Consider the following 25,278-nt stretch of genomic DNA (forward strand, 5'->3'; position numbering starts at 1 on the left):
AGAATGCATTTGATGACAATCATACGAGAAAGTGTTGAGTTGTAAGCATTCAAAATGGAACCTAGTCGAAGCAAAGGGATTGGCCAGGAAGTTTAAATTATTTTTTTTTAATATACTTTTTATGATTTTTTCCCGTCTATTTTTCCTTTTCTTTATTTTTCATTTTTATTCTTCTTCTCTTTTCTTTCATACCACTTTTATTTTTTTTCCTTATTTTTTATTTTTTTATTTTCTTTCACTTTTCTTTTCTCTTCTTTTCTTTCCCCCCTTTTTTGTTCTTTTTTTTGTTTTTGTTTTTTTGTTTTTTGTTTAATATTTTTTTTCTTTTCCCCCCACTAAAAAAAGGATGAGGTAAAAAGTAGTGGATACAGAAGGACGAAAATAGGACACAAACAACTCAAATGTATGGGTAAGAATTGGTTTGATAAATAACGGGATAAGATACTTATTTATCTTTGATATGTATTTGTTATCGTGTGATACTTCTGTTGATTGCTAATTTGAACTTTGTTCTTTCTTTTTTTCTGAATAATAAAATTGCAATAAAAAATTTAAAAAAAAGAAAAAGAAATGGCAAAGCTGACTGGAAAACTCAGGAACTAAGAGGACAAAAACCGTTAAAAAGAATGGGAAAACTTTATAACAGGGGTCAACAAACTTTTTCAGCAGGGGGCCAGTCCACTGTCCCTCAGACCTTGTGGGGGGCCGGACTATATTTTGAAAAAAAAAAAAAATGAACGAATTCCTATGCCCCACAAATAACCCAGAGATGCATTTTAAATAAAAGGACACATTCTACTCATGTAAAAACACCAGGCAGGCCCCACAAATAACCCAGAGATGCATTTAAAATAAAAGGACACATTCTACTCATGTAAAAACACACTGATTCCCAGACTGTCCGCGGGCCGCATTTAGAAGGCGACTGGGCCGCATCTGGCCCCCGGGCCTTAGTTTGGGGACCCCTGCTTTATAATTTATCTAGGAGACCCCTGCAAGCAAATAGAAACATTAGCAGGACTTGAAACCGACTTGTAATGTAACAAATATTAGGGATAATATGGATCAATATTTCATACAGAATATGAAATAATATGCAGCTGTAAATGTTGACAATAGGACCCATGGAGGGGATGGGGGGAAGTCTCGAGATTCAGAGTAATCACTATAGTATATGGATATGCATTTGGAATGTTATAAATTCGTATTTGTAAAATCAAATAAAAATGATTTCAAAAAGAAATGCAGGCGACAACATGCCCCTCCTCCTCACGAGCCACTGCGCAGGCAGCACCACCAAGAGTGCGCTTAAAGCTGTGCTTCGGGCTTCTTAAGATTCCCAGCTACCATTTAGTTCAAGTTTCTAGACCTCATGAGGTATGTTGATCTAGCATGATTTTCAAATGGCTGGGGGCAAGGTGCTCAGTCGCTTCCTACCCCTACAAAATGACGAACAGACAAGGGAAAAAACATTCCACAAAAAAGAGCACTGAGAGGGACATCTGCTCGATTTAATCAACTTCTATATTTCTGTGCAAATTATTATTATTTTATTATTATTTATTGAATTCATATACCTCCCTATACCCAGAGGTCTCAAGGTGGTTTACAGAACAAAATCAAAATATAAAACCACAAAATATATACAGTCGTACCTTGGATCTTGAACGCCTTGGCTCCCGAGTGTCGCAAACTTGGAAGTGATTGTTCCAGTTTGCAAACTGTTTTTGGAAGCCGAACGTCCGACGGGGCTTCCGATTGGCTGCAGGAGCTTCCTGCAGCCAATCGGAAGACGCGCTTTGGTTTTCGAATGTTTTGGAAGTCGAGCGGATTCCGTTCGACTCCCAAGGTACGACTGTAATCAAAATGAAAACAACAAACCAATAACAGCCCCCCCCCAAACCCCACCATGTTTTAAAAGGGCAGGATCAAGCCGATTTGTATAACTTTTCCTTTATACACAGATCTGCCCAGTTTTCTCAGTGGCTGTTTTTGGAAATTTCCCCTAATACAGGCCCCAAGGGAGTTTGTGGCACAGTCAGGGCCAGATTTAGGTTTCATGAGGCCCTAAGCTACTGAAGGTAATGGGGCCCTTTATATGCCCAGCTGTCCTTTGCCAACAACAAATTGTCGCTGTTTTTTGTGTTGAATATATGCTATATTGTAATTTATGGACCTAACGGGTATCTAAAGCCATTTGCACATGTTGCCATGCAACCCATCCATGCAGAATGCAGGCACCCTATATATAGAAATGAGCAAACCAGTGATATTTGAGGGAGCAGGCTAGCAGGCAGGGCCCATTACTTACATCATAGGAGCCTACACAACACAAAACACTGTTGCTGTATGTAGGTTTTATTTTATTTGTTTTTCTTCTTATATTTTGGAAATGTACATCCAGGTTTTTTTTTTCCTTTAAATTTTTTGGGGGCCCCCGAGAGGGTGGGGCCCTAAGCTATAGCTTGTTTAGCTTATACGTAAATATGGCACTGGGCACAGTAACAACAGCAGCTTGAGCCTGGCCAGTGAGGACAGGCCCAGGGTGAGAGCTGCGGCCAAGGCTCCTGGTCTGAGGGCTGACCTTTCCATGGTGGTCTTCATCTCCCCAAAGTGCCTCCGGAACCCCACCACTTGCCGCCAGAGGGTGAGCAGGCGGCTGTGCTCGTTGTGGAAGTACGCGTTGAAGGTCTGCAAGGAAGGAGGAGAAGCCGCGGGATGAGGACAGTGCCGGCCACAAGAAAGCGCTTCTGCAGTGCCAGCCCACAAAAAGTCACCGGCGAGGGTGGGGAGGGGGCTGGGGGCTGGCAGCCGGCTTCTCAGGGGAGGCAGGGCCCGCAAGCTCCCCCCTCATTTCGAAACCTGCCAAAGCCTTTTCGCCAGAGGCGATGAAGGCACCGAGAAAAAGGCTCTGTGCTCTGGCATCCCTGTGCCTCTTCTCGGACCGCCACTCCCCAAACCTGCCCCCTGCCTCAAGCCCCTCACCCCCACCCCCAGGTTCTCCCGCGCCCCAGACCTCCTCCTCTCGCCGCCAGTCCACCTCCCGCTGCTCCAGCTCATCCCGGGCCTTGGTCCAGTCAGCCGTCAGCTTCCGGATGTCCTCACTGAGGGCTTGGTTGGCTGTGTTCGCCTGGTCCAGCTGTTCCCTCAGCATGGCATTGACCTGGGCGAGGCTGGTGCTCCTGGAGGCGACAGGGGGAAGCAGGTAAGGAGGCAGGTCTATTTGGTTTTTTACAAACACACACACACACACACACGAGCCTCCCTGCAGATGCATAGGGAAAGGGTGAGAATCCAAAAAATTATGGGAATTATACGGATAGGTAAAGGTAAAGGGACCCCTGACCATTAAGTCCAGCTACGGACGACTCTGGGGTTGCGGCACTTATCTTGCTTTATTGGCCGAGGGAGCTGGCTTACAGCTTCCGGGTCATGTGGCCAGCATGACTAAGCAGCTTCTGGCGAACCAGAGCAGCGCACAGAAATGCCGTTTACCTTCCTGCTGGAGAGGTACCTATTTATTTACTTGCACTTTGATGTGCTTTCGAACGGCTAGGTTGGCAGGAGCAGGGACCGAGCAACAGGAGCTCACCCCGTTGTGGGGATTCAAACCGCTGACCTTCTGATCGGCAAGCCCTAGGCTCTGTGGTCCAACCCACAATGCCACCCGCGTCCCTATTATAGGGATAAAGGTAAAGGCAAAGGGACCCCTGACCATTAGGTCCAGTCGCGGACGACTCTGGGGTTGCGGCGCTCATCTCGCATTACTGGCCGAGGGAGCCGGCATACAGCTTCCGGGTCATGTGGCCAGCATGACCAAGCCGCTTCTTGCAAACCAGAGCAGCGCACGGAAACACCGTTTACCTTCCCGCTGGAGCAGTACCTATTTATCTACTTGCACTTTTGACATGCTTTAAAACTGCTTGGTTGGTAGGAGCAGGGACCGAACAACAGGAGCTCACCCCGTAGCGGGGATTCGAACCGCTGACCTTCTGATCGGCAAGCCCTAGGCTCTGTGGTTTTACCCATAGCGCCACCTGCATCCCTATTATAGGGATAGAACTACCTAAATTGCATAGAAATTTATTCCTGGACGCGACTACAGAGGCAAGAATGTTACTTGCCCAAAACTTGAAAGAAGCAGAAGTCCCAGCAAAGGAAGAATGGATATAAAAACTTATGGAATATGCAGAAATGGCGAAACTTACCGGAAGAATAACAAATCAAGATAGCAAACTTTTTTATATATATAAAAGAATGGAAATGGTTTATTGAACGTTTACAGATAAATTGCAAACAGATAAAAACACTGGCAGGACTGTTAGTTTGGCAGGTACATAAATGAACACAAATGGGTCGCTGAATCCTTCTGCTTCTTTGCTTAAATTAGGTCGATTTCCAGGAGGGGTGCTGAGTAACTTATTTATTTTTCTGAAAATTTATTATTTACATGCCACTCTGGGAGGCTCCAAAAAAAACAAAAAACAGTAGAAGAGCAACACAACATCACACACTAAAAACGCCCCCAAATAAGTTTGGGAACCACTCGCTTAGGGGATGGACAAAAGGGGTTGGGGTTCAGTGACTGGTGAGCTGTGCCCTGCCCTGCTCCCCCTCCCACACTGGCCTTTGTTGCTCTTCCTCCAGCCGGATGAGAGCACTTTCCAGGTCACTGCTGTGCTCTTCCTCCTGCCGCAAGCGTGACTCTGTGATGTCCAGACGGCTCTGCAGGGAGAAGGGAGCAGAGAGAAGCCACCGCTGGGGCTTTGACAGACATGCAGGGGCTCAAAAAAGCTTAGCTCCGGAAGCTGGGGCAGCGGTACTCTTCGCCGGAGCAATGTCAAGAAAGGAGCAGCGTTCATCTTGTGGGAATGTTTTGGGATGCAGGAGCGGATATATTGTTTAAGATATCCTGTTGCAACTTGTGTTTACAAGTCCCAGAAATTAGCAGAGTTCTCACTCCCCTTTTTAAACACACACGCAGCGGATAGCTTGCTCAGGTTCGTTAAAACTTCTGTAATGAATGCCCTGGTATTTTCCCCATTCATCCCTCTCAAAATAAGACATTACACAGTCTTCTATAAAAGCATAAAAAGAGTTTACTTACAGACGTCCTGTTCACAAAAGGATCTCAGAAGGCAGACTTAAACTTAGTAAAAGTTACATTTACGCAGGAGACTGTCCCATAAGGGAAAACAGTTCCTTCGTCCTCTCTTGGCTTGAACCAAGAGAGCATCTTAGCAATGCGGGTTCTTTGAGAGCGTGGTCCAAAAGAGATAGATGGAGTCTGGTCCCTGTGGTTTTGTGTTAACCTGCCCAGGTGAGGCCACACCCATCTCCAGTTACACAGAGGAAGTCCAGCCCATCCCAGCCCAGCAAGTTCCGACTGGCTGGCCTAGAGTTCCCCTTTTGCGTCCACTCTAGCAATGTTGTGTTTGACTGCTCCTGCGTTTTACATCCCACACATCTGAGCATGCACAAAAGCACGGCTTAATCCAGACTTCCTCCCCCTTACCCAGCAGATTCCACACCGAATTCTAGTCCTCAAATACCGTGTTTCTCCTAAAATAAGACATAGCCATAAAATAAGCCATAGCAGGATTTCTGTGCATTTGCGAAATATAAGCCGTTCCCCGAAAATAAGCCATACCCTGAAAATAAGCCATAGTGACACGGCACCTCCCATTAAAACAGCCTGGAGAGGCATGGCTATGCAGTGTACCAGTGTGACGCGGTTAAAATAAGACATCCCCTGAAAATAAGCCATACCGTATTTTACTGAGGGGGAAAAAATATAAGACAGTGTCTTATTTTAGGAGAAACACGGTATGTGCAGGGATCCTGAGCGTGTGAAGAGGGCCACCCATCCACGTGAAGAGCACCCCAATGGCAACAGGGGAAAACCGCATGCCTCTGGAAAGCAAAAACAGCTGACAGCTCGAGGCCCCCCATATGAAAGAAGCGCTCACCACTAGGCGCTGCTGCTCCAGCTCCGTCGATTTCTCAAGCAGTTGCTCTTCCTGCTCCCCACACTTCTTTTTGTACTGGACAACCTAGAGAGAAGGGAGGTATGGACTTCAAACCAGCTCTGGACAATATATATCGCCCTGCCCTGATCGCGATATCAGTTTCCTCATTTTTGAGCCGGCAATGCGAATCACGAGGGTGTGCATGTTTGTGTTTTTGCTCTGCAAAAACCACAACACGGGGAAAACCGTGGAGCCGGCCGATGCCTCTACAGAGCTCCATCCTTATTTCCGAAACTAATACCTTGGTTGTTGAACTTTAATCCATTCCGGGAGCCCTACACTCAACCAAAAGCTGCGGAAGCCGCGTCGGATGTTCGGCTTCCAAAAAACGTTCGCAAACCGGAACATTTACTTCTGGGTTTGCGGCGTTCGGGAGCCGATTTGTTCAGGAGCCAAGGCATTCGACAACCAAGGTACCACTGTGTATCGGTAAATTGTGACGTTTAGCTGCTGACAAATCGTGATGCTGAAAACCAGATATCGCTCCGTTCTACTCATCGGACTGGCCGGCAGGTGCCGCCGTGGGGCAGGGGAAGGGTTGGGCGTGCTGCTGGCAGTGCAACCTGGTGCATGGAAGGACTTATGGGGGTCTCACCTTGGCTTGCAGTTTCTGCACCAGCTGGGCCTGCCGCTGCTGCCCCTCCTGGTAGGCCTGCAGCTTCCTCTTGTAGCCTGCTTGCTCTTCCTCCAACCGCCGGCGCAGCTCCACGTTCTGCTGAGCCAAGCTCTTGTTCTCCAATGCCTCCCTTTCCCGCTCGCCCGTCTCCAGGCGAAGCGCCTGCTCCAGCTGAGGAGTCCCGGGAAAGAAAGGGGAGGAGGATCAGGGCCCCTCGTGCCTAAGCCTCGCCTGCCCCAACTCACAGGAAGAACGAGAGATCCCTCCTCTAAGCTTGTGCCCATTGCCCATCGCGGTTGCGTGGAACTTCCATGTCCCAAGGCAGCCTACCCTCTGGGCACCCGTTGCCGGAGGGCCTTGGGGAGCCCGCAGCCTGTCAAAGGAGCCAGCTCTTGGCTGACGGACTGCCGAGGACTGCTGCAAGGCTAAGAAGAAATAACAGCCAGACTGAACCACACACACCAATTTGGCAGGGAAGCGAACTAATCTTTAAAAAAAAAAAATCAGTCTTCCCAAGCCTGGGACAATTTAAACACAGAGCATCTGTAGGAGATTGCCCTTTGCTCCCACATTCAAAGGCTTTGTCAAAAGGGACCGAGATGTTTTGCTTTTTTTTTTTTTAACAGAAAAATCGCTTGGGGGGGGGGGGAAATTGGGCGCAAGATGTAGAATGCAGGAGCGAAGTTTGCCCTCTTCCCAGGCAACGGCTGCTATGGCAACCTGCAGCCCATTTAAATTATCCTGCTAGTCACCATGGTCACCGGAGCATGTGAGCCCAGCCCCCAACACAGCCTTGAAAGGAGAGGAGCCCCCCAAACCAAGAGCCCCCCCCTCTCCCAGCCCCAGCCAGAGCAGAAATTCTTAGGAGAATTGTTTCCTTTTCTGACCTTCCCTACAACCAAGAGGTAGGCAGATCCAACTGTGCTTTGAAGAAAACATCCCTCCGGTTCAGAGCTCTAGAAGGTTTCAGGAGCCAACCCCCCCAAAAAAACCCAAACCCCCCAGCCTGAGCATATATTGCTTTGGTTACGGACTCCCCAATCTCAGCCTCAGTTCCCCACCCCCAGCTGCAAAAGACGGGGGACAACACTGTCTTTCTGTACAGAGCTTTTGCAACGATTATGGCAGCCCCTTGAAATTTGATTGCTTTATTTTTTATTTTATTTTTACGAAAAGCCCTGGGGGTGCCATTGGCAGCCCCTTGAAAATTTCTGATTTATTCCGGTGCCATCTCAGGATGCTGCCAGCCCACACTCTTTCCTCCCCTCACATTTCTAAGATGGGGCCTGGTAGCAATTTAAAGACAAAGAAAGATTTTCGGGGGGTGTGGGGGACGAATTGCTTCGTCCTGATGTGAAATCACAGAGAATTAAACTAGCTAGCTAACTAACCTACTGAGATTTCTTTGATCCAATGGACAGCCCCGCTTTGAACACTGAGGAGCACGAGATCACTGTCAATACGTTGTGGGGTTTTTGTGTGTGTGTGTGCCTCCTTCTTTCCAAAGCATTTCACGCCTGGTTCTTAAATTCACTAATTCAGGTCAAGCGTGAGTGGCAGGGTGCATGAAAACGCCTGTATGTCCCCTTTGCAAACTGCGCAGCCAAGAGGCAGGTCTCAACCAGCCTGGGTGCCATTCAGCCAGCCGGACCTGTCCAGACAGGCCAAAGCTCTTGGAAATGGAGGAAGAATTTAAAAAAAAAAACCAATCCCCCCCAATACTCTGGAAAGCAGCCAGCAAATGTTTTCCATGCAGACCCTTAGCCAGGTCTGAGCACAGAAGACAAGACTGGGGTGGGGGGTGGGGAGCAGGGCATGGTGGGAAACTGACCACAGAAATAATGGGAACCATTCTAGTATGCCAGGACTTTTTTTGTTTTGTTTTCGGAAGGGGCAGAGTTGGATCTTGGCAGGGCCCGCTGATGCCTCTCTTTCTCCAGCTCCTCAAATCTCCCTTGCCAGAGTTCAATCCCACGGCAGGTCCACAGAGAACCCCTTCCCCCTGTGTCAGCACATCTGTAAACAGCTCAAGCCACCCTCACCCCAACAGAGTCTGGGTCTTCCTACTTGCATTCGGTGTTCGAAACTAGCCAGGCGCCAGGCGCATTTTGCACCTGGCTGTTGGTCACTTGCGACCAAGTGAAGATGGCACCTGATATCTCCATCATCTGGAGGTGCGTGCCTGGGAGTCATTGGATCTGGACTGCTTGCACACACTAACACCACATCCTGTGGAATTCTATGAGTTAGACAGTGGACGCTCGGGTTGCGAACGCGATCCATGCAGGAGCCGCGTTCGCAACCCGCCGTGTTTGTGACCCATGCCGTTGCATCTGCGCACGTGCGTGATGCAATTCGGCACTTCTGCACATGCGCAGAAAACCGGAAGCAACCCGTTCCGTTACTTCCAGGTTCGGCGCAACCTGAAGCGGCCGTAACCCAAGGTATGACTGTATTTTATCTGCACAAACAGAACGAATCTCAGAAACGAAAATGCTTTTTTCTGTGCCGCCTGAGCAGAAGCAGTAAACAACATTACATTCGTACCTTGGTTGTCAAACGCCTTGGTACTCGGACGTTTTGGCTCCTGAACACCGCAAACCCGGTGTTCCGGTTTGCAAATGGTTTTTGGAAGCCGAACGTCCAACGCGGCTTCCGATTGAGTGCAGGAAGCTCCTGCAGCCAATCAGAAGTCGTACCTTGGTTTTCAAACCGCTCCAGGAGTCGAACGGACTCCCGGAACGGATTAAGATCGACAACCAAGGTACTACTGTATAGTTAATAGTTGAAGATTGTTTTCACTTATCCCACTGCCCAGCCCTGCTCACAGTTGTGAAGATTCTTACATTATAAATTATCCATGTGACCATTAAGCGAAAGAGGTTGGAATGGGCCAATGTATACGTGGACTGTCCCTAGATCAAGTGACTTTTCTTCTTCTAAGCTCTCAAAGCTCTTAGCCTAGCTCAAGGTTGCCCTCCAAACTAGCCAGATGTTCAACCGAGAACCAATCACAGTCAGTCCCATCATTTGAAAAATAAGAATTTAGAGCCATCTTGCCCCAAATGGCAACTAGACATTCTGTTTTGGTGACTGTCGTTTAAGGAGCCATTTGTTGCCTAGCGTATACCGTATTTTTCGCTAGATAAGACACACTTTATTCCTCCTAAAAAGTAAGAGAAAATATCTATGCGTCTTATGGAGCGAGAGCATGGTACCTGGAGCCGAATTGCCTAGGGGCCAAAAGCAGATCGTGCTCTTTTTTTTTACAAAGAGAGAAGGGGGTGTTGGAAGGAAGCCACTGAACAGCTGTACAGCAAGTGATCGGGAGAGAGATAAGGCTCCCTTTCCAGCCCCGCCCCCTTGCCCAGGCCTCCATTGTTGACTGCAGAGGGAGGCTGTTTGTTTCCCCAGCAACATGTGACTGGCTGATTAGATTATCTGTCTGGAAACTGTAGAAATGGCTGTAGGACTAGAAGCTGCAGAACTATGAGTTGAACCCCATAAAAACGGGGCTTTTCCTCTTTGAAAAAGAAGCTGCACCACTTTCAGCTGATCCTCAAAAAAGCAGGGCTTTTCCTCTTTGAAAAAGAAGCTGCACCACTTTCAGCTGATCCTCAAAAAAGCAGGGCTTTTCCTCTTTGAAAAAGAAGCTGCACCACTTTCAGCTGATCCTCAAAAAAGCAGGGCTTTTCCCTTTGCAAAAAAAGCTGCACCACTTTCAGCTGATCCTCAAAAAAGCAGGGCTTTTCCCTTTGCAGAAAAGCTGCACCACTTTCAGCTGATCCTAAAAAAACAGGGCTTTTCCCTTTGCAAAAAAAGCTGCACCACTTTCAGCTGATCCTAAAAAAGCAGGGCTTTTCCCTTTGCAAAAAAAAGCTGCACCACTTTCAGCTGATCCTCAAAAAAGCAGGGCTTTTCCCTTTGCAAAAAAAGCTGCACCACTTTCAGCTGATCCTCAAAAAACAGGGCTTTTCCCTTTGCAAAAAAAAAAGCTGCACCACTTTGAGCTGATCCTCAAAATAAACAGGGCTTTCCCCCTTTCCTCCTCTAAAAACTAGGTGTGTCTTATGGAGCGAAAAATACATCTGAAAATCTATCTGAGTGTCTCACACTGCTTGCATCGCTCTGCAAATCTGCAGATAATTCTTCAATGGCTTTCAGAGAAAGGGAATACGCAAAGTAAAGGCTTCATAGACCCATGTGCCTGGAAAGGCCTGCTGGGAAGGGTGGAGAGGACCCTGCCTGCCTCCTGCACATACCCGCTCACTGATGGCGTTGTACTTGATAGCCAGCTCATCCCGCTCCGCCCGGCTCTGGGCCAGCAAATCCTCCACCCGGGAGAGCTCCTGCTGCAAGATGCGGTTCTCCTCCTGGAGGGAAAGCAGGGACGACATCTCGGCGTGGGAGGCCACTGTGGGAAGAGAGGAGCACAGAGGTAGAGAGACAGACACACATTGCATCAAATGCATCTCTGCAGTTGGACAAGCCGCCCTGGGCTCCCTTTGGAACGAAGGGAAGGAGAGAAGTTTAAGAAATAAACAGAACAAAATGAAGCAAGGGAACCTGGGATGCACTGCCAGAACACCGGGCATACAGGTGTGCTAAATGGACTGTTGCGATGACATAGAACAGGGATGTCCAACTGGCCGATCCCCAGGAGCTTTTGGTAGATCGCGGTAGATCGGTGGCTCCTCCTTCTGCCCCCCCCCCCGCCGTCCTCCAGAATGGAAGATGGAGTTTGCGCAGCAAGGCAGACTGTCTCCTTAGCGATCAATCACTGAGCGCCTCTTTCCATTCATTAGACCTGAACACCCCCCCCAAATGGGACGTTCCTCCCTAAAAGAAGCTCAACAACTTTGACCTGAACCCCCCCCCCAAAAAACAGGATGTCCCTGCCTAAAAAAATATCAACAAGTTTGACCTGAACCCCCCCCCTCCCAAAGGGGTAGATCACTGCCAGATTTTAATTGTATGAGTAGATTTCTCGGAAGTTGGACGTCCCTGCCATAGAACATTCGCAAACATTTTCTTGCTGCTGGCTGGAAAGGAATAGGCAACAGGTTGTTGCTGACGGGGCAGTGCTCACCTCATCCCAGAAGGGGTCCTGCAGTTTTCGCCTTTTATTTCAGCCCCCAGAGACTCCCCTTTATTGGGAGCCCCCAGAGACTCCCCTTTATTGGGATGAGCGACCACGGAACAAATGGAGGGATTGCTCCCCTTTGCAACCACATATCTTCTATAAAGTTCATTCTTCTTGAACTGTGGGTGCCGGCGTCAGCCGCCCTCCCCCTCAACGCACAACTGATTTACAGGATTTGCTGCTTTGGCTTGGACCTCCACGTGAAGTAGCAGTCTATCCCTGAATGCCAGATACCCAAATGCGCCTGCAAGAGAAAGTTGTTGCCCTCCCTGTCTTGCGGGAGCATTTGTCTGGTCACCGTGAGCACTATAAAACTGGGTCTGATCCAGCAGCAGCAGCAGCCAGACTCTTTCTGATGTCTTATGTGAGTTCCGCAAAGGTGCATCACCCATTGAGAGTCACTCACACAGAGTCTCTCCCTCCCTCTCGCGTACAGAGGGAGCTTCCTATCTGCTGCCTTCCCTCCTTCTGCTTCTCTCTCCTCATCCATCTGTTCCGAATTCCTTTCACTTCCCAGGGATTGTTTGGAAACAGAGCATGTCGCAGCAGCACGAAGCCCCTGGGCCCAGCCAGCAGCACTGTGGCCAGCTTGGCACAGTTTGGCCTCCTTGTCCTGTCCGGAAGGGGTGACAGGCAGGTGGGCCGGGCAGGGGTGTCCTGAAGCTCAGCAGAGGATGAAGTGTCGGATACAACAAGATGGAGTACCAGAATGTCAGGAGTTGGCTCTGTCTTTCCACCTGTCACCTCCCAGGAGTTGGAAGAGGAAAGGGTCCATCCTGCCAGGTACTCAGCCAGAGCGGAGCTCAGCTGCCTCCTGCATTCTGCCTTGCTTGCAGGGGGAACCAGGCCAGGAAATGAGGAGCCTAGCAAGGGAAGCGGCCAAGAAGGCTCCCTTCTCAGCTCACAGTTCCCCAGTTCCAAGAAGAAGCGTCTTCTCCAAACATACCTTGGCAGTCGCTTTGCGAGAGGTTCTTGGTGACGATCTCCCGGATCCTAGCCGGCAAGCGGGTGGGTGGGGAGTCTTCGCAGGAGCCCCTGACAGAGAGGCTCTTCCCTTCTGCCGAGATCAGGATGCTATCTTCCACTTTCTGCCGGGTGAGAACAAGCCAGTCTCAGCAACCAGGGACCAGCCCTGAAGAAGCCAAGACAGAGTCTCCTCTGGGCCAAGACAGCCTCTCGGGGAGCCCAAGATGGCAAAGAGATGCCCAGCTGCAAGATGCAGAGACCGCATGGAGCAGGAACAAGCCACACTGGCCAAAAAAAGGTTGCCAGGCGCCCAGCAGGTGAAGAGTTGGTCTCTGGTGCCAGGAGAACCGAGGGAGCCTCCTGTCTCTATTCTAAGCTCCCTGGCTTGGGCTCTTTGGAGTCAAACCTCTCCCTCAGTGGCCCCATCAATAAGATGGGAGTAAGAGTGCCCTGTCTCTGGGACATACCTATATACTCGAGTATAAGCCGACCCGAATATAAGCCGAGGCACCTAATTTTCCTACAAAAACCTGGGAAAGCTTATTGACTCGAGTATAAGCCGGTTCACCTTTGCCGCTGTGGAGGAGGAGAAGGAACGAGTAGCCCGAAAGCAGCTCTTTGGGCTGCTCCTTCCTCTTCCTCCTTTGCCGCTGTGGAGCTCACCCCGTCGCGGGGATTCGAACCGCCATTCTTCTGATCAGCAAGCCCTAGGGCTCTGTGGTTTAACCCACATCGCAATGTTCCCTTGTGTTATACAGAGAAGGCTGGGATCCTGTCCTGTTTAAGCAGGAGCCAGGGAAAGTGAGCACCTGTGGGGTTTTAATACTTCCTTAACTGATAGGCTTTCTGCCTTCTGGGGTCTAAAGTTTGCATTTATGGGAGCAGTTCAGGAATGGAATAAGCTGCCTGGGGAGAGTAAAGAACCGCCGTTCTTGTACGCTCCTTAAGGAATGGCTGACTGGGGTGAGCGGGTGGCGGTAGCATGAGCGGAGAGAAAGGGCTTCTTTCTTGCCACCCCCCACCGCCCGCCTCACTCAAGTATAAGCCGAGGGCAGCTTTTTCAGCACAAAAAATGTGCTGAAAAACTAGGCTTATACTCAAGTATATAAGTACATACATACATCATTATCATTGCCAAATTAAAAACCATATGAACTTTCCCTATAGTTTTACACGCCTATATAGGACTCAGTGAACTATATTTCACTCTGGGGTTTGGGTGGAGCCGAAATTTCCATGCAGGCCGACCCATATACTGTATCAGTCCCCGGCCCAGTTCAGCAACTGGGTGAGCCAAGCGAGGGAGCAGCCTGCAGGCTGCAAGGGGAGATCCAGAAGGAATCCACCGGGGGAGTCTGCCTGAGATCAGAACATATTCAGTACTTAGGAGGCAATTCTATCCTCATGGAGCAGAAGGTGGCCTGTCTCAGGAGTGGGGGTCCCCAGTACAAAAACCCAACCTTCTCCCAGAATCTCCAGCCCATGAAACTCAAGGAGGGCGGGGGGCTAAAATGAGCGACTGGGCCCGGCCGCAAACGGGGCTCAGTACTTCATTGTGGCTTGGGGCGTGGAAAGGTGGAAAGAGAAGGGAAGTGGGCAACTTGGGGCGGAAAAGCATCTCTCTCCCTTGCCCAGGCCGGACCTTGAATCAGTGCCCCCCCCGTCACCGTGCCTTGGGACCCTGTTCCTCCACGGCTTCAGTATAAAAGGATGTCCAGATTTAGTGCCCTAATTCCCAGCAATCCAATAAGGTGCCTCCATGGCCCTCCGTTATCCCATAGAAGGTTTAAAGGTCACCTCCAAAACGGGAATCAGGAGTTGGCTGACTTCTTTGCAAAGTGTGGGGGAGGGAAAGGCTCACTTCCCCCCCCCCCCGACGTAGGCACTCAAATATTCCTAAAATTATACTACTTCCCCCTAGCTCCCGGACTCAAGACACATTCCCCAACCTGTTCACGGAAGTAGCAGCCAAGGATGGAGACGTGGAAAAAACAACAGCCCTGGATCTTTTGGTCAACTGGCCCAGACGTTCTTCATCAAGCGCTCCCCAAAACTGAGCAACCCCCTCTTGCACAAACCCTACAGCAACTTTGCAAGGTAGATAAGTATAAGTTATGCGCTTGGTTCAGAAGGGGAGCTGAGGCTGAGAGGTTGCGGCTGGAATGGGGAGTTTACTCAGTTTGATGGGACTTCCGTCATCCATGCTTCCTTCTCGCTGGATCAAGCCCACAAAGTCCTCCAACACCTCCAGAGTCACCAAAGTCCTAAGGAGTGCAGAAGACTTCACTCCAGGGGTGAGGCTACATTAGATGATGGCCCGTCTGTTAAATCAGGGCAAGAGGACTGAGATGCAGCTTCAGATTGAAGCGTGAATTCAGCTTTACACCTGTAAATCTCCTGTAACACTACGGATCCAACAGCAGCTCCTACACAAATCAGATTATTCTCTTTTCCAGTAAACTACTTGGGTTGATTTTAATTTTCTAATGCAATCCCTCACGATTAAACCTTGCTTTCCTCAGCTTTTAGATCAGCTAGCAAAACATTTTTTTTAAGGATAACTAAAAGGGGGAGGAGAGAGAGATTAGCTTTCAAGAGAGGAGACATCACAAACCTTTTCCCGGGTCCAACGGTACAAATATTTTTCCAACATCCAACCCGCCCCCCAAGGCAAAACTAATTTGGAGAAATTCCCATAAAAGGCTGGGAAAGGGAATTCAGCAGACGCCGGGCCAGGGGTCCTACTTTTAAGGGGGTTGTTTCTGGCGGCAACTTCGGAGTCTGTATGATGGAGAAGATGCGCCCAGGTTCCCCAAAAAGGAGATTTTATTGGCACCCACAGAAAGAAAGAAAGAAAGAAAGAAAGAAAGAAAGAAAGAAAGAAAGAAAGAAAGAAAGAAAGAAAGAGGGGATTGCCGGAGGGGGTTGAACGAATGGGTGCTCCCGCTTCCGCCGCCAGGCAGCCCCCACCGACCTGAACCGCAGCCTCCAGCTTCAGCTCCGCAGCCTCCGCGTTGCTCATGGGGAGGGGGCCGCCGCCGCCGCTCTACGGCCGGGCTCCGGGGGGCTCCTGCCGCCGGGCAGGGGTGGCCGCCTCCATAGCGCTTTGCACGGCAGATGCGATGCTTGCTGGAGAGGGGCAGGACCCAGGGAGGAGCGCGAGCCCGCAGCCGCCGCCCCCCCGCCTCTTTCCCGGGTCCCGCGGCTGCAGGGGGGGGGGGAGCCCGGCAGGACCAATCGCCGCCCGGCAGCAGCGACTGCAGGCTGCCTCCCCCGCGGACTCAAGCCGCGGCGCTCCCGGGTCCTAGAGGCCGCCACTTCTCCAGCCGATGCAGTCACGGCGGCCCCTTCCCCAAAGTTTGCAGCGCAGGAGCAGGAGCCCCCCTCTGCCCGGCGGAGCGCAACCCGCCCTCGAGCTCGGGCTGCAGGCGGATATTCGGCACGGCGGGCGGCGGAATAGCAGCCCGTGGCCCCCCCCCCCGAGTTAGCTGGCTCAACTTTCTCATCGGGGAATGTGCCCCACAGCGCGCGCCGCGGCCCCTTTTGCCGGGCGGGAAACGGAGCAAGAAACTCAACAGATGGAGCCTCGCGCGTGTGCCTGCTGCGCTCCTGGCCGACGATGCTGCACCTGTTGGATTTCTGTCCCCCATCCAACCTGTCAAAGGGGAAGGAGCCCCATCATCAGCAGTTAGGCGTCGATTAAATTCAAAGTCGCGAATTCGTTTGCTCCCAACTTCCAAGACGTGTCCGGTGTGGGCAAAGGGGGTACCTGGTGCCCCACCAGCGAAAGCTCGGTCCCCACGCTGCGCTTCTGGAGCCAGAAAAGGATGGACGGGAAGCTGTTGCGCAGTGCCTCGGAGCATGTGTAGAGTGCAGGGCCTTCTCCGCCCAGCCCTCCTTCCTAGAGAGCATCAGCCCTGGCCCCTGACCTCCAAATGCCCCAGGACAGTGCAGCCCCCAAGGCTGCCCCCCCCCCATCGCCAAAGCCAGCCCCTCACCTGGCACAGGTGGCTCTGCTGGGCGGTCCGCTGCTTTCTCAAACCGCAGCAGCGTTACTATAGCGCCGGGCAGCGGTGGTGGAGGGCGGGCTTCAGACGGCGCCTTTGGCCGGCCCAAGAACGCCGCTTCCTCCTCTTCCTCCTCCTCTTGTTCTTCCAGGCCAAGGCGCGTGCCAAGGGCTCCGGTTGCACCCGGGGAAAACCCAGGCAGCACCAGCATAAGCTGCTTAAGTCTCCGGGAATTACGGCCGCCCTATGGGGCGGCTGAGCGCTGCCTTCTTCCCGAAAGAGAGGCTTTTCCTCGCATGTCCCAGTGACCCCCCAACCAGGACACAGCCGCCGCCTCCCGCCAGGACTTTGCAAAAACTGGAAGCGGCTCTGCAAGCCAGGCCCTGGGTCATCTTCTTCGATGGCTAGAAGCTTGTTTGAGGCCTGGGGACACCAACAAGCACCAGATATTCGCAACGCAGTGGGGGCAAATCCAAAGCCAAGCAGATTGTTCAGAGGGCAGCAGTGGATGCACTGAGATTTCCACGTTCCAAAGAAAGGCAAGCAGGACTCAGCATTTGGCTTGGGGGGGGGGAATCCCACCTTGCATTCTCCAAATGGATACTGCTTTTTGGGGTTCTGGGGCTGAGGAGCACATTCTTATGAGCACACAGGTGAGGGTTTTTTTGGCTGGAAAAGGTTCTTTGCTCACAGTCACAAATGCCAGCCAAGGAACTTGGGGAGCAACAGAATTGTACCTCTGGGCATGAACAGAGTGCAAATCCTCAACAAACAAACACAATAGGAGTGGAAGTCCTAATCAGAGGAGCCCCACTAAAATAGCTGCACCTATTCAATGGGTCCAACATTCAGCACCATCCTTAGGTGTAGGAAGGTGTCCTTGGTAACCCACCCCTGTGCCACCCAACATGTGACTCTTACTGAGGCACTGTTTTTACTAATTCTTTTGGCCTTTTCGCTCTCCCAACTGGGTCCATTTCTGCTCCCCCAGCCCCTTTTCCCCGAAGACAAATAAAGGCTTTTATATATACATATACATTTTTAATAAGGAACCAGCTCAAAAATAACAAAACAAAAGGCAGGCAAAAACTTTATGGAGTTTCATAGTAAGAGAACGTTCTGTAAAAGGCCTTTGTCTTAGAATAAATAGGATAGGAGTGAATACAAAGATTTGTATTTTAAAAGAGAATTAAAACCCGGTTCCGTAAGATGGCAGTTTTTGTCCTTCACAATAACTGAGGCACCACAGGCAACCACTGGGAAAGGAGAAAAACCCAGGGTCTCTCTGAAAGTAAAAGGGTAATTTGTTGTGTGTGTGCACGTTAAAAGTCACACAAATATGGAATGTGAGGAGTTCCACTGCTCTTGCTGCCCAAAAGGCCAGTTTTAGCAGAGGAGGGAGAAGGAAAAAGAGAAGGCACTTCACAAGGCAAAGCAGAGCCAGGGACCCCCGCCCTCAAAGGACATCGACGTGGCGTCATTCTTTGCCGCCTCTGCAGCAAGCTGACAACTCTTCTCTCACTCCCAGCGCTGCTACCTCCACCACAACCACCAGAGGCAGAGCAACGTGACAGAATCGGGGCCCAGTGTCCTTCCGGTGTGGAAGGCACCCTGGAAATTCCGAGAGGGAGATGTGCGACAGGTAAGCCCATTTCAAGTTTGCAAGGGTGGGCTGCGGAGGGAGGGCGCTCCTGCGAGGGAAGCCGCCTTTGCCCACGTGCAGAGTGTGTTTCCTGGGGCAGCTGCGCCACAAAATCCCTCCAAGCTAGAAAGGGGGTGAGGCGAGGCAAGCATATCAAAGAAATACTGTTAAGACACCACACAAGACAGGGAAAAAAGGCGAGAGGAAGGAGCCTCTCTCTTTCTGGGCAGGTCCAGCTGTCTCCCTCTTTCCCCCTCCAGGCTTCCAGGTTCTTAAGCTGTGATCTGAACCCAGAAAAAAAACTCCCTCCCCTTTCAGGGACCCCAAGTGCTGAGGGGGTAGATGGAGGTGGGGGAGGGAGAAGAGGATCTGCACAGCCCCAGCTGACCCCCCCCCCACCTTCCCTAGCCCATAAAATGCCCCAAGCAAACATCCAAACACATCCAGAACTGGGATTTCATGATGCACCACGAGGGCAAAGTGGCTTCCTCTTTGGTCCACAAGGGTCCTTCCGTGGCCTTCACCCCAGACCAGAGAAGCACAAGATGCTCGGGCTCAGAACTGGACCCAGCTGGTGGAGCTCTGCTGAGCCTGACCGGAGGCAGACCTAGAAGGAGAAAGAAGCTGAAGGAGTGGATCTGCAGGGGCCCAGGGCCTGCACTGCACTGGGGACAGAGAGGGGCCCTTCCCCCTGAACATCTGGACGTAACCTCCTGCCATCACACAGTGGATGGCATGAGGGGGCAATGGAGTTTCATTGCTTCTCCAAGAAAGCAGACCTACCCTTTTGGATAAAAGATCTTCCCACCACTGGGACTTGAACGTCATGAACCTGGCACCCCTTGGATCCCATCAACAGATGTCAGATTAGGGAGTTTTCTGGCTAAGTGTACTATAAAGAGTGGGGCGGGTGGAAGGGGACACACATCTCAACTTCTGCAACCCACATGTGACTCTCACCCAGAAGCTTTGGTGAAGTCTCCCCAGATGTCCGCAGCTGCTTCTGCTGCAGAATTCGAAGCCTGCGGAGGCGGCCACGGGATGGAGACGTCTGCCGATAAACAGGATACGGGGAGGGAGAGACAGAGAGATAACCTTTCGTCACTTGGGATATATTTCACAGCCCCTTCCTGGCTAGCCCTTTAAGAGCCCCTGGGACCTGGTGGACAGAAAGACCCAAGAAAGGCAAGGCAGCTGAGACAATGCTGGGGGTGGGGGCAGAGTTTAACCTGAGCAGCCTCCTCTGCTCTGAAGCTTTCCTGCCCCAACGCAAGGCTGGGAAATCGCCCGCCCATAACCACAAGCAAGCCTGGCCTGGGGGAAGCCAGCTACGAAGTAGACCGGCTGTGCACTGCCATAAGCGACTTTCCACTTTTGCGAGTGAGATCAACAGGAAACACAGACCTTCCTCAGCAGCAGACGAAAGTTGCTCCCCAGTCAGGGAGGCCTTTCCTCCAGGAGGGGGCGGGATGAGGCTGGGGCCCCCAGAGCCTGTTGCTCGGGGCCTGCTCGCCGAGGAGGAGCCATCCTTCTTCTTCACGTTCTGAAAGGAGATTGAACTGCATGGTCAGTCAACTCAAAGGTGTGAAGGGCATTCCCCGGCCCACGGCTGCGTCTCTGCGTGGGCAGCAATCCCAGCTGAAAGGAGGGAAGGGCCTCATCCACCTGCAAGCAACCTGCAGCTCCGGCCAGCATGTTGGGGACATTCCCTTGACAACAAGTCAAGGCCTGGGCTGAGATGACTTTGAACAATTGCCTTTGGCGCATCTCCTTGCGCACATTGACAACACAGTGGACACACCTGCGCAAGACACAAGAGCAAAAAGACTCCCCCCCCCCTTTGACCTTGTATAGTGTTGTTCGTTTCTAAAAAGCCATTATCACGTGGTCAAGTGACATAGAGGCAGAAACAGGGCACAGAAGAAAAAGAAGAGTTTGGATTTGATATCCCGCTTTATCACTACCCAAAGGAGTCTCAAAGCGGCTAACATTCTCCTTTCCCTTCCTCCCCCACAACAAACACTCTGTGAGGTGAGTGGGGCTGAGAAGAAGAAGAAGAGTTTGGATTTGATATCCCGCTTTTCACTACCCGAAGGAGTCTCAAAGCGGCTCACATTCTCCTTTCCCTTCCTCCCCCACAACAAACACTCTGTGAGGCGAGTGGGGCTGAGAGACTTCAGAGAAGTGTGACTAGCCCAAGGTCACCCAGCAGCTGCATGTGGAGGAGTGGAGACGCGAACCCGGTTCCCCAGATAACGAATCTACCGCTCTTAACCACTACACCACAGGGATAGGATACTGGTGTGTGTCTCAAAAGAAATCCCTTTGGGATGAGGGAGGGTATAATCTGCTGATGATCGGATTAGTCCCCACCATTTGGGGTCAGAAAGGAACTTTCTTCCAGGTCCTATCAACCCTGGGTAGTGTTCCTTGGTAACCCACAGCTTGACTTGCTGATTTGAGCCACTTGAGTTGCTTTGCGACTCCCTTTTCCACAGCCCACCCCCACCCCCTCTGCCGCAGCCGGACAAGCCCAAAGAGGTCCCTCCTCCTCACCGCAATGTTAAGCTTGATTGTCTGCCCTTCCTTGAAGCCCAGGTCCAGTTTGGGGCCCTGGTCTGGATTCAGGGCCTGCTTGGCCAACTCACTCTGCTGTTTGACCCACCTGTTGAGAGAATAAATTGGGGTGGGGGCGTCACGAGACAGCAGAGGAAAAAGCGTACGGTGCTGGCAGGGGGCGGTGTAGGGAAAGTGGCTGTGTTGAACTCAGCACCCAAGCCCATGAAAGCAACCACCTTCTCTTTCAGAAGGAATCTGTCACAGCCACAAAGGCAGCACCCGAAACGCTGTGTTTGATTTCAATTGCTGGGAGGGGAGTCTGCAGGGAGTCACGGTTGCTTTTCCCCTGCAACCCTCATCTGTCTTTGATATCCAACCCACCCCCACCTGCCATCCGCCACCCCAGCCTGGGTAGATAAAGAGTTGCAGGGGGAAAACTCCTTCCAGCTGCTGCTCCTCTGCAAGTTCTCGCCTGCTTCCATCCCCAGAATCAGCCCCCTCCCCGGTTCCTCTGGCTCGCCTGCTGAAATCCTCCAATTTGTCAGGGGTTTAAGGGAATGCAGGCTCCTTCAGCAAAGCAGGGCTACAGAGAGCAAAAGGGGACTGCAAGTCGTGACAGAATCTGCCCCGCACCTGCAATCGGCAGCTGCCCAAAACCCCGTTTTCTTTCCTTCACTTCTCACACTGCTTCTTTCACGGGGGGGGGGGGGAATTGAGGTTTTTGTTTTGTTTTGCACCAGCAGAGCCAGGAAGGGGCATTTGAAGGAACCCCAGGAGGCAAAAGGTAGCTGCAACTTGCACCAGCTCAGGAGAATTAGCTTGGCTTGCTTGGAAAGGTGCCTTGCTCTTCCAAGGCTCCAACCGGTGTAGCAAAGACTCCATGTGCTCCCCCCCCCCCCCGGGCTGGGGAAGGTCTGGACACCCAGGCACTCTGCAAAGTGGGAGGCAGATGCTCACTTGAAATGGTCCTGCAGAGCGACGTTGAAGTCGAAGGCATCACCTCGGTCAACAAAGCCGACTCCAATGAAGGCCCGGCGCCCTGCAAGAGAAGCCATGCTCATTCTGTTGGCAGCAGAGCTTTCAGTGTGGCACACCAAGCAAGTGCTGAGAGTCCCGGGCTGCCCGCAGAATGCAGAGGCAGCCAGGCAGCTCTGAGAGCAGAGGAAGGGCAGCACCCTCCAAGAGGGGCAGCTCAGTGGCACCAGGGGTGTTACCGTAGGAGTGGCTGCGGCAGCAAGCTGGCCAGAGGCAAAAAGGCCCACATGGGGCCTCACTGGCACCGAGGACTGAAGTCAACTTCCCAGGGACAATACTACACCAAAACAGAAGGGCCTCACACACACCATAGCAGCCCACTGTTAGCCAACCCAAACAAGGCAAAAAGCAGGAAGCAATCTGAGGGCATAGTAGGGGGGGGGCAGTGACCAAGAAGCAGCAGCCCTGGGGGAGGCAAGCTGTGCCGGCGCCAAGAGGGCCAGAAAAGAGCATGCTGAGGAAGAGCAGTGAAGGGGGGGGAAGGGTGCAGGGGGTCCTCTTCCCAAAGGCCCCCCAAGTCCTGGCAAATCCCAGCTTGCTGCAAGAAGGAAGCTTTGGGTTTTGAGGGAAAGGGGAAGGGGGGCTTGCAGGCGCTGCCTTAGGATCATTCCAGGAGATGCACAAGTGGGGAACCGCTGCCCTGCGTGCCTAGGAGGACACGATCCGAACCTCCGCCTCCATACCGTTCCCGTCCTCAATGCGAATGACAAAATAACGGCTGGAGTCCGTCACACTCTCCACAGTAATGCTGGGGAACTGGTCCACAGGAGCCTGGGCAAAAAGTTCTCCTGGAAGGGAGGAAAGTGAGGATGTGAAACCAGCTGGTCAGCATCTCCCTCCCACCCGACCAAAGATACTTTAGGTGCCATGAGTACGTCCCACACTTAGCAGATTGTGTTGCTGCTCTTCATACTTGTGCACTTTGGTTCAATGAAAGTGACCCCCCCCCAATGCAATGGGTGTGTGGCATTGAAGCAGATTCTGAATCAATGCTCATTTATGTCCTCCAAAATGCTTTGAATTGTTAATTTAAGTTCACAAATAAGTTGTGGGGGGGGGGAGGACTCTGCAGTTTAAGCTGTGCCCTTTCTGCCTTCAGGAAAATTTACTATTGGACTCCTGGGCACTGCAAGCAGGTCAAGGGAAGCTTGCTAGGGCTCACCACCACCACCCTGAATGTAGAGTTTGCCCAAGATTAGCACACATGCACATCCTGCAATTGCTCCCCTTCAGGTGTGGCAGTGAGGGCTGGGATTCACGGCAGCTTGACAGACCCATAAAAGAACCCTACGGACAACCAACCTGGCTAAAAAGGATTGCCCTGAACCAAAGTCACTGTGTCTCCTTTTGCCGGAGGCTTAGCAAAGGCCTAAACCGATTTCTGGGCTAGGAAAAGCTCCCTCCCTCCAACAACCATGCTGCACAGAGACGATGGACGCCTCACTCCCCATTACCTGAGTTCTTGTCCTCCAACTTGATGTAGGCCACATTCCCTTTGGCCGTTATGCGCATCCGCCCGCTCCAGGCTGGCTGGTCCAGCTGCCACTCCGCAGCTCTAGCACCAGGGAGAGAAGACAGCGCCGCTGCTCAGGGCTAAAAGTCACCCAACAGAATCAAAAGCGTTGGAAGGGGCCCCCGAACACCAGCTTGCCTAACCCCTTCCCCTCCCTTTGCAGTGCAGGAAACCCGCAGCTGCAACACACACAAACATACATCAGGCGGCCTCGTCTCGCTTCGGAGCAAATTTCTCTTTCACGCCATGTTTGTTAAAGGAGTAAGCTAAGCACCCTTATCCAAAAAAAACCCTGCCATGTTCCTCCTTCACTGCCACCCCTTCAAAACTCCCCTTTTAACATGACGGTGGTGTCACTGTACGCCCCTTCCGACCCCCCAACTGAGACTTGATCCCCAACCCACAGCGATCGCATTGGTTTGGAAGTGGGGGGGGGAGAGTCCGAGGCGGGGAAAGGAGGGCACTCTGCACATGCCCCGGGGCTCCCCGGCTCACCTGTAGCCCCGGTTAGAGGCGCGGGGGGGCACTCGGTAGACGTGAACCTCCGGCTTGACGCAGAGCACCGACTCGTACTCCTCTCCCTCCGCCATCTCGACCGCCTACTCCACGAAACCCGGAAGCGCGGCTCCTGTCCGCCCACGGAGGCGCATGCGCGCGCGAACCGGAAACGCCCGTCACACTTCTTTTGCGTCACGGCCTGCGGGGGTGGGGCGTTGTTCCGGCTCCAAGGCTCCTGCTGCCTCTTGTGTCGAAGGCGAAGACGTCAGCGAAATAAAGGCTCGCCGGCCAAGACAGCGGATCCCCTTCAAAGGCCTTTCCGGCTCTGCGGTCCCTCCTTCGCCTCCGTTCGCTTTTGCGCACAACCGCCGCTCGGGAAATGGCCCTCGTCTCCCGCCGTCAGGCTGAGGGCGCATAGAGTTGCGAAAATTTTAGAGTGGTGCTCGCTGTGATTTCAATGGAAGTTTCCGGGTTCTTCGGGCCTTTTTAACATTGTGGTTCCGAGGGGCTGCCCGACGGAAAACAGGCAAAATTCACGGCACTGAAGCGCCGTCTCCCCACTTTCACAGTGCGCAACAGAAAACGTGGGACCCCTTCCGCGCTATGGACTCCGAATCCAGGAATTGGGGTGTGCCACTCTACACTTTCTTATATCTACGCGGGCGAGGTGGGAAATGTTTTGTTTCTCCATGGTGGAAGCATAGGCCTAGAAGGGACACAAAAGACATAGAGCACAAAAGATAGAATTGTTTCCGCTGTATCCCGACTCGGCTGTTCCCCCTGGTGGCCGGGAAGGGCATCGGCAGCCTCGTCTCCGCTGAGCCGACAGCGCTCAATGTGTAAAAGCGCTAAGCCTCGAACTTTCGGGAGGCGGGCCGAGAATTACTTTAAGGGACCCGATTCGAGCTAGTGCCCCTTTCCCGGGGGAGGTGAGGGTCCAGGGGCTGGAGCCAGCATTGCACGGTGGGGCAAAAGAAAATCCAGTTCATCTATGCTAAAGGTGGGGAGCGGGGGCTTGATCCAGCTGAAACTGAGCAGGAACGAGGGACCGGCGGGCGGTAGGGTCGCACCCGATGCCGGAGCAGGGGGAGCGTCCCCCTAGCTGATTCTTATCAAATGACTTGAAAAATAAAAGTGTCAGAACTTTGAACACCCCGCGCAAAACTTCTTGCTTCCGACTGCAAAATGCAGTATAATATATGCAACACGTTTGGCGGCGCACAATAATCTCCAAGTCAATTGCACATTCTTTGTCATATATTAGTCATCA

At 52.0% G+C, this 25,278-nt stretch overlaps 2 protein-coding genes across 3 annotated transcripts in view; both read right to left on the minus strand.

The window, feature by feature from the left end:
• The window catches only part of CROCC (ciliary rootlet coiled-coil, rootletin), a 55,219-nt gene extending 39,366 nt beyond the window's left edge, over nt 1-15,853 (minus strand). Inside the window, exons 1-8 of the mRNA XM_033159316.1 lie at nt 15,729-15,853; nt 12,735-12,876; nt 10,908-11,059; nt 6,625-6,816; nt 5,970-6,053; nt 4,628-4,725; nt 3,017-3,182; nt 2,585-2,691 (exon numbers count right to left, since the gene is read on the minus strand). Of these exons, the coding sequence (XP_033015207.1) occupies nt 2,585-2,691; nt 3,017-3,182; nt 4,628-4,725; nt 5,970-6,053; nt 6,625-6,816; nt 10,908-11,059; nt 12,735-12,876; nt 15,729-15,776 (989 nt within the window). The 5' untranslated portion in view covers nt 15,777-15,853. The remainder of the gene's footprint in view (nt 1-2,584; nt 2,692-3,016; nt 3,183-4,627; nt 4,726-5,969; nt 6,054-6,624; nt 6,817-10,907; nt 11,060-12,734; nt 12,877-15,728) is intronic.
• A 2,125-nt stretch (nt 15,854-17,978) lies between these two features.
• On the minus strand, nt 17,979-24,149 carry NECAP2 (NECAP endocytosis associated 2). 2 transcript variants are annotated; one of them, XM_033159318.1, is made up of 8 exons: nt 24,006-24,113; nt 23,452-23,590; nt 22,681-22,785; nt 21,920-22,001; nt 20,960-21,068; nt 19,808-19,946; nt 19,364-19,454; nt 17,979-19,010 (listed from the first exon to the last, which is right to left on the minus strand). In XM_033159318.1, exons 2-8 carry the CDS (start codon nt 23,507-23,509, stop codon nt 18,959-18,961), a joined length of 636 nt encoding a protein of 211 aa, XP_033015209.1. In that variant the 5' UTR covers nt 23,510-23,590; nt 24,006-24,113; the 3' UTR covers nt 17,979-18,958. The 2 variants fall into 2 exon arrangements, with proteins under 2 accessions (XP_033015209.1, XP_033015208.1); XM_033159317.1 differs by having other exon boundaries at nt 17,980-19,010; nt 23,452-23,552; nt 24,006-24,149.
• Between the last annotated feature and the right edge of the window lie 1,129 nt (nt 24,150-25,278).

Source organism: Lacerta agilis, chromosome 8 (genome assembly GCF_009819535.1).
Source record: "Lacerta agilis isolate rLacAgi1 chromosome 8, rLacAgi1.pri, whole genome shotgun sequence".
NCBI lineage: Eukaryota > Metazoa > Chordata > Lepidosauria > Squamata > Lacertidae > Lacerta > Lacerta agilis.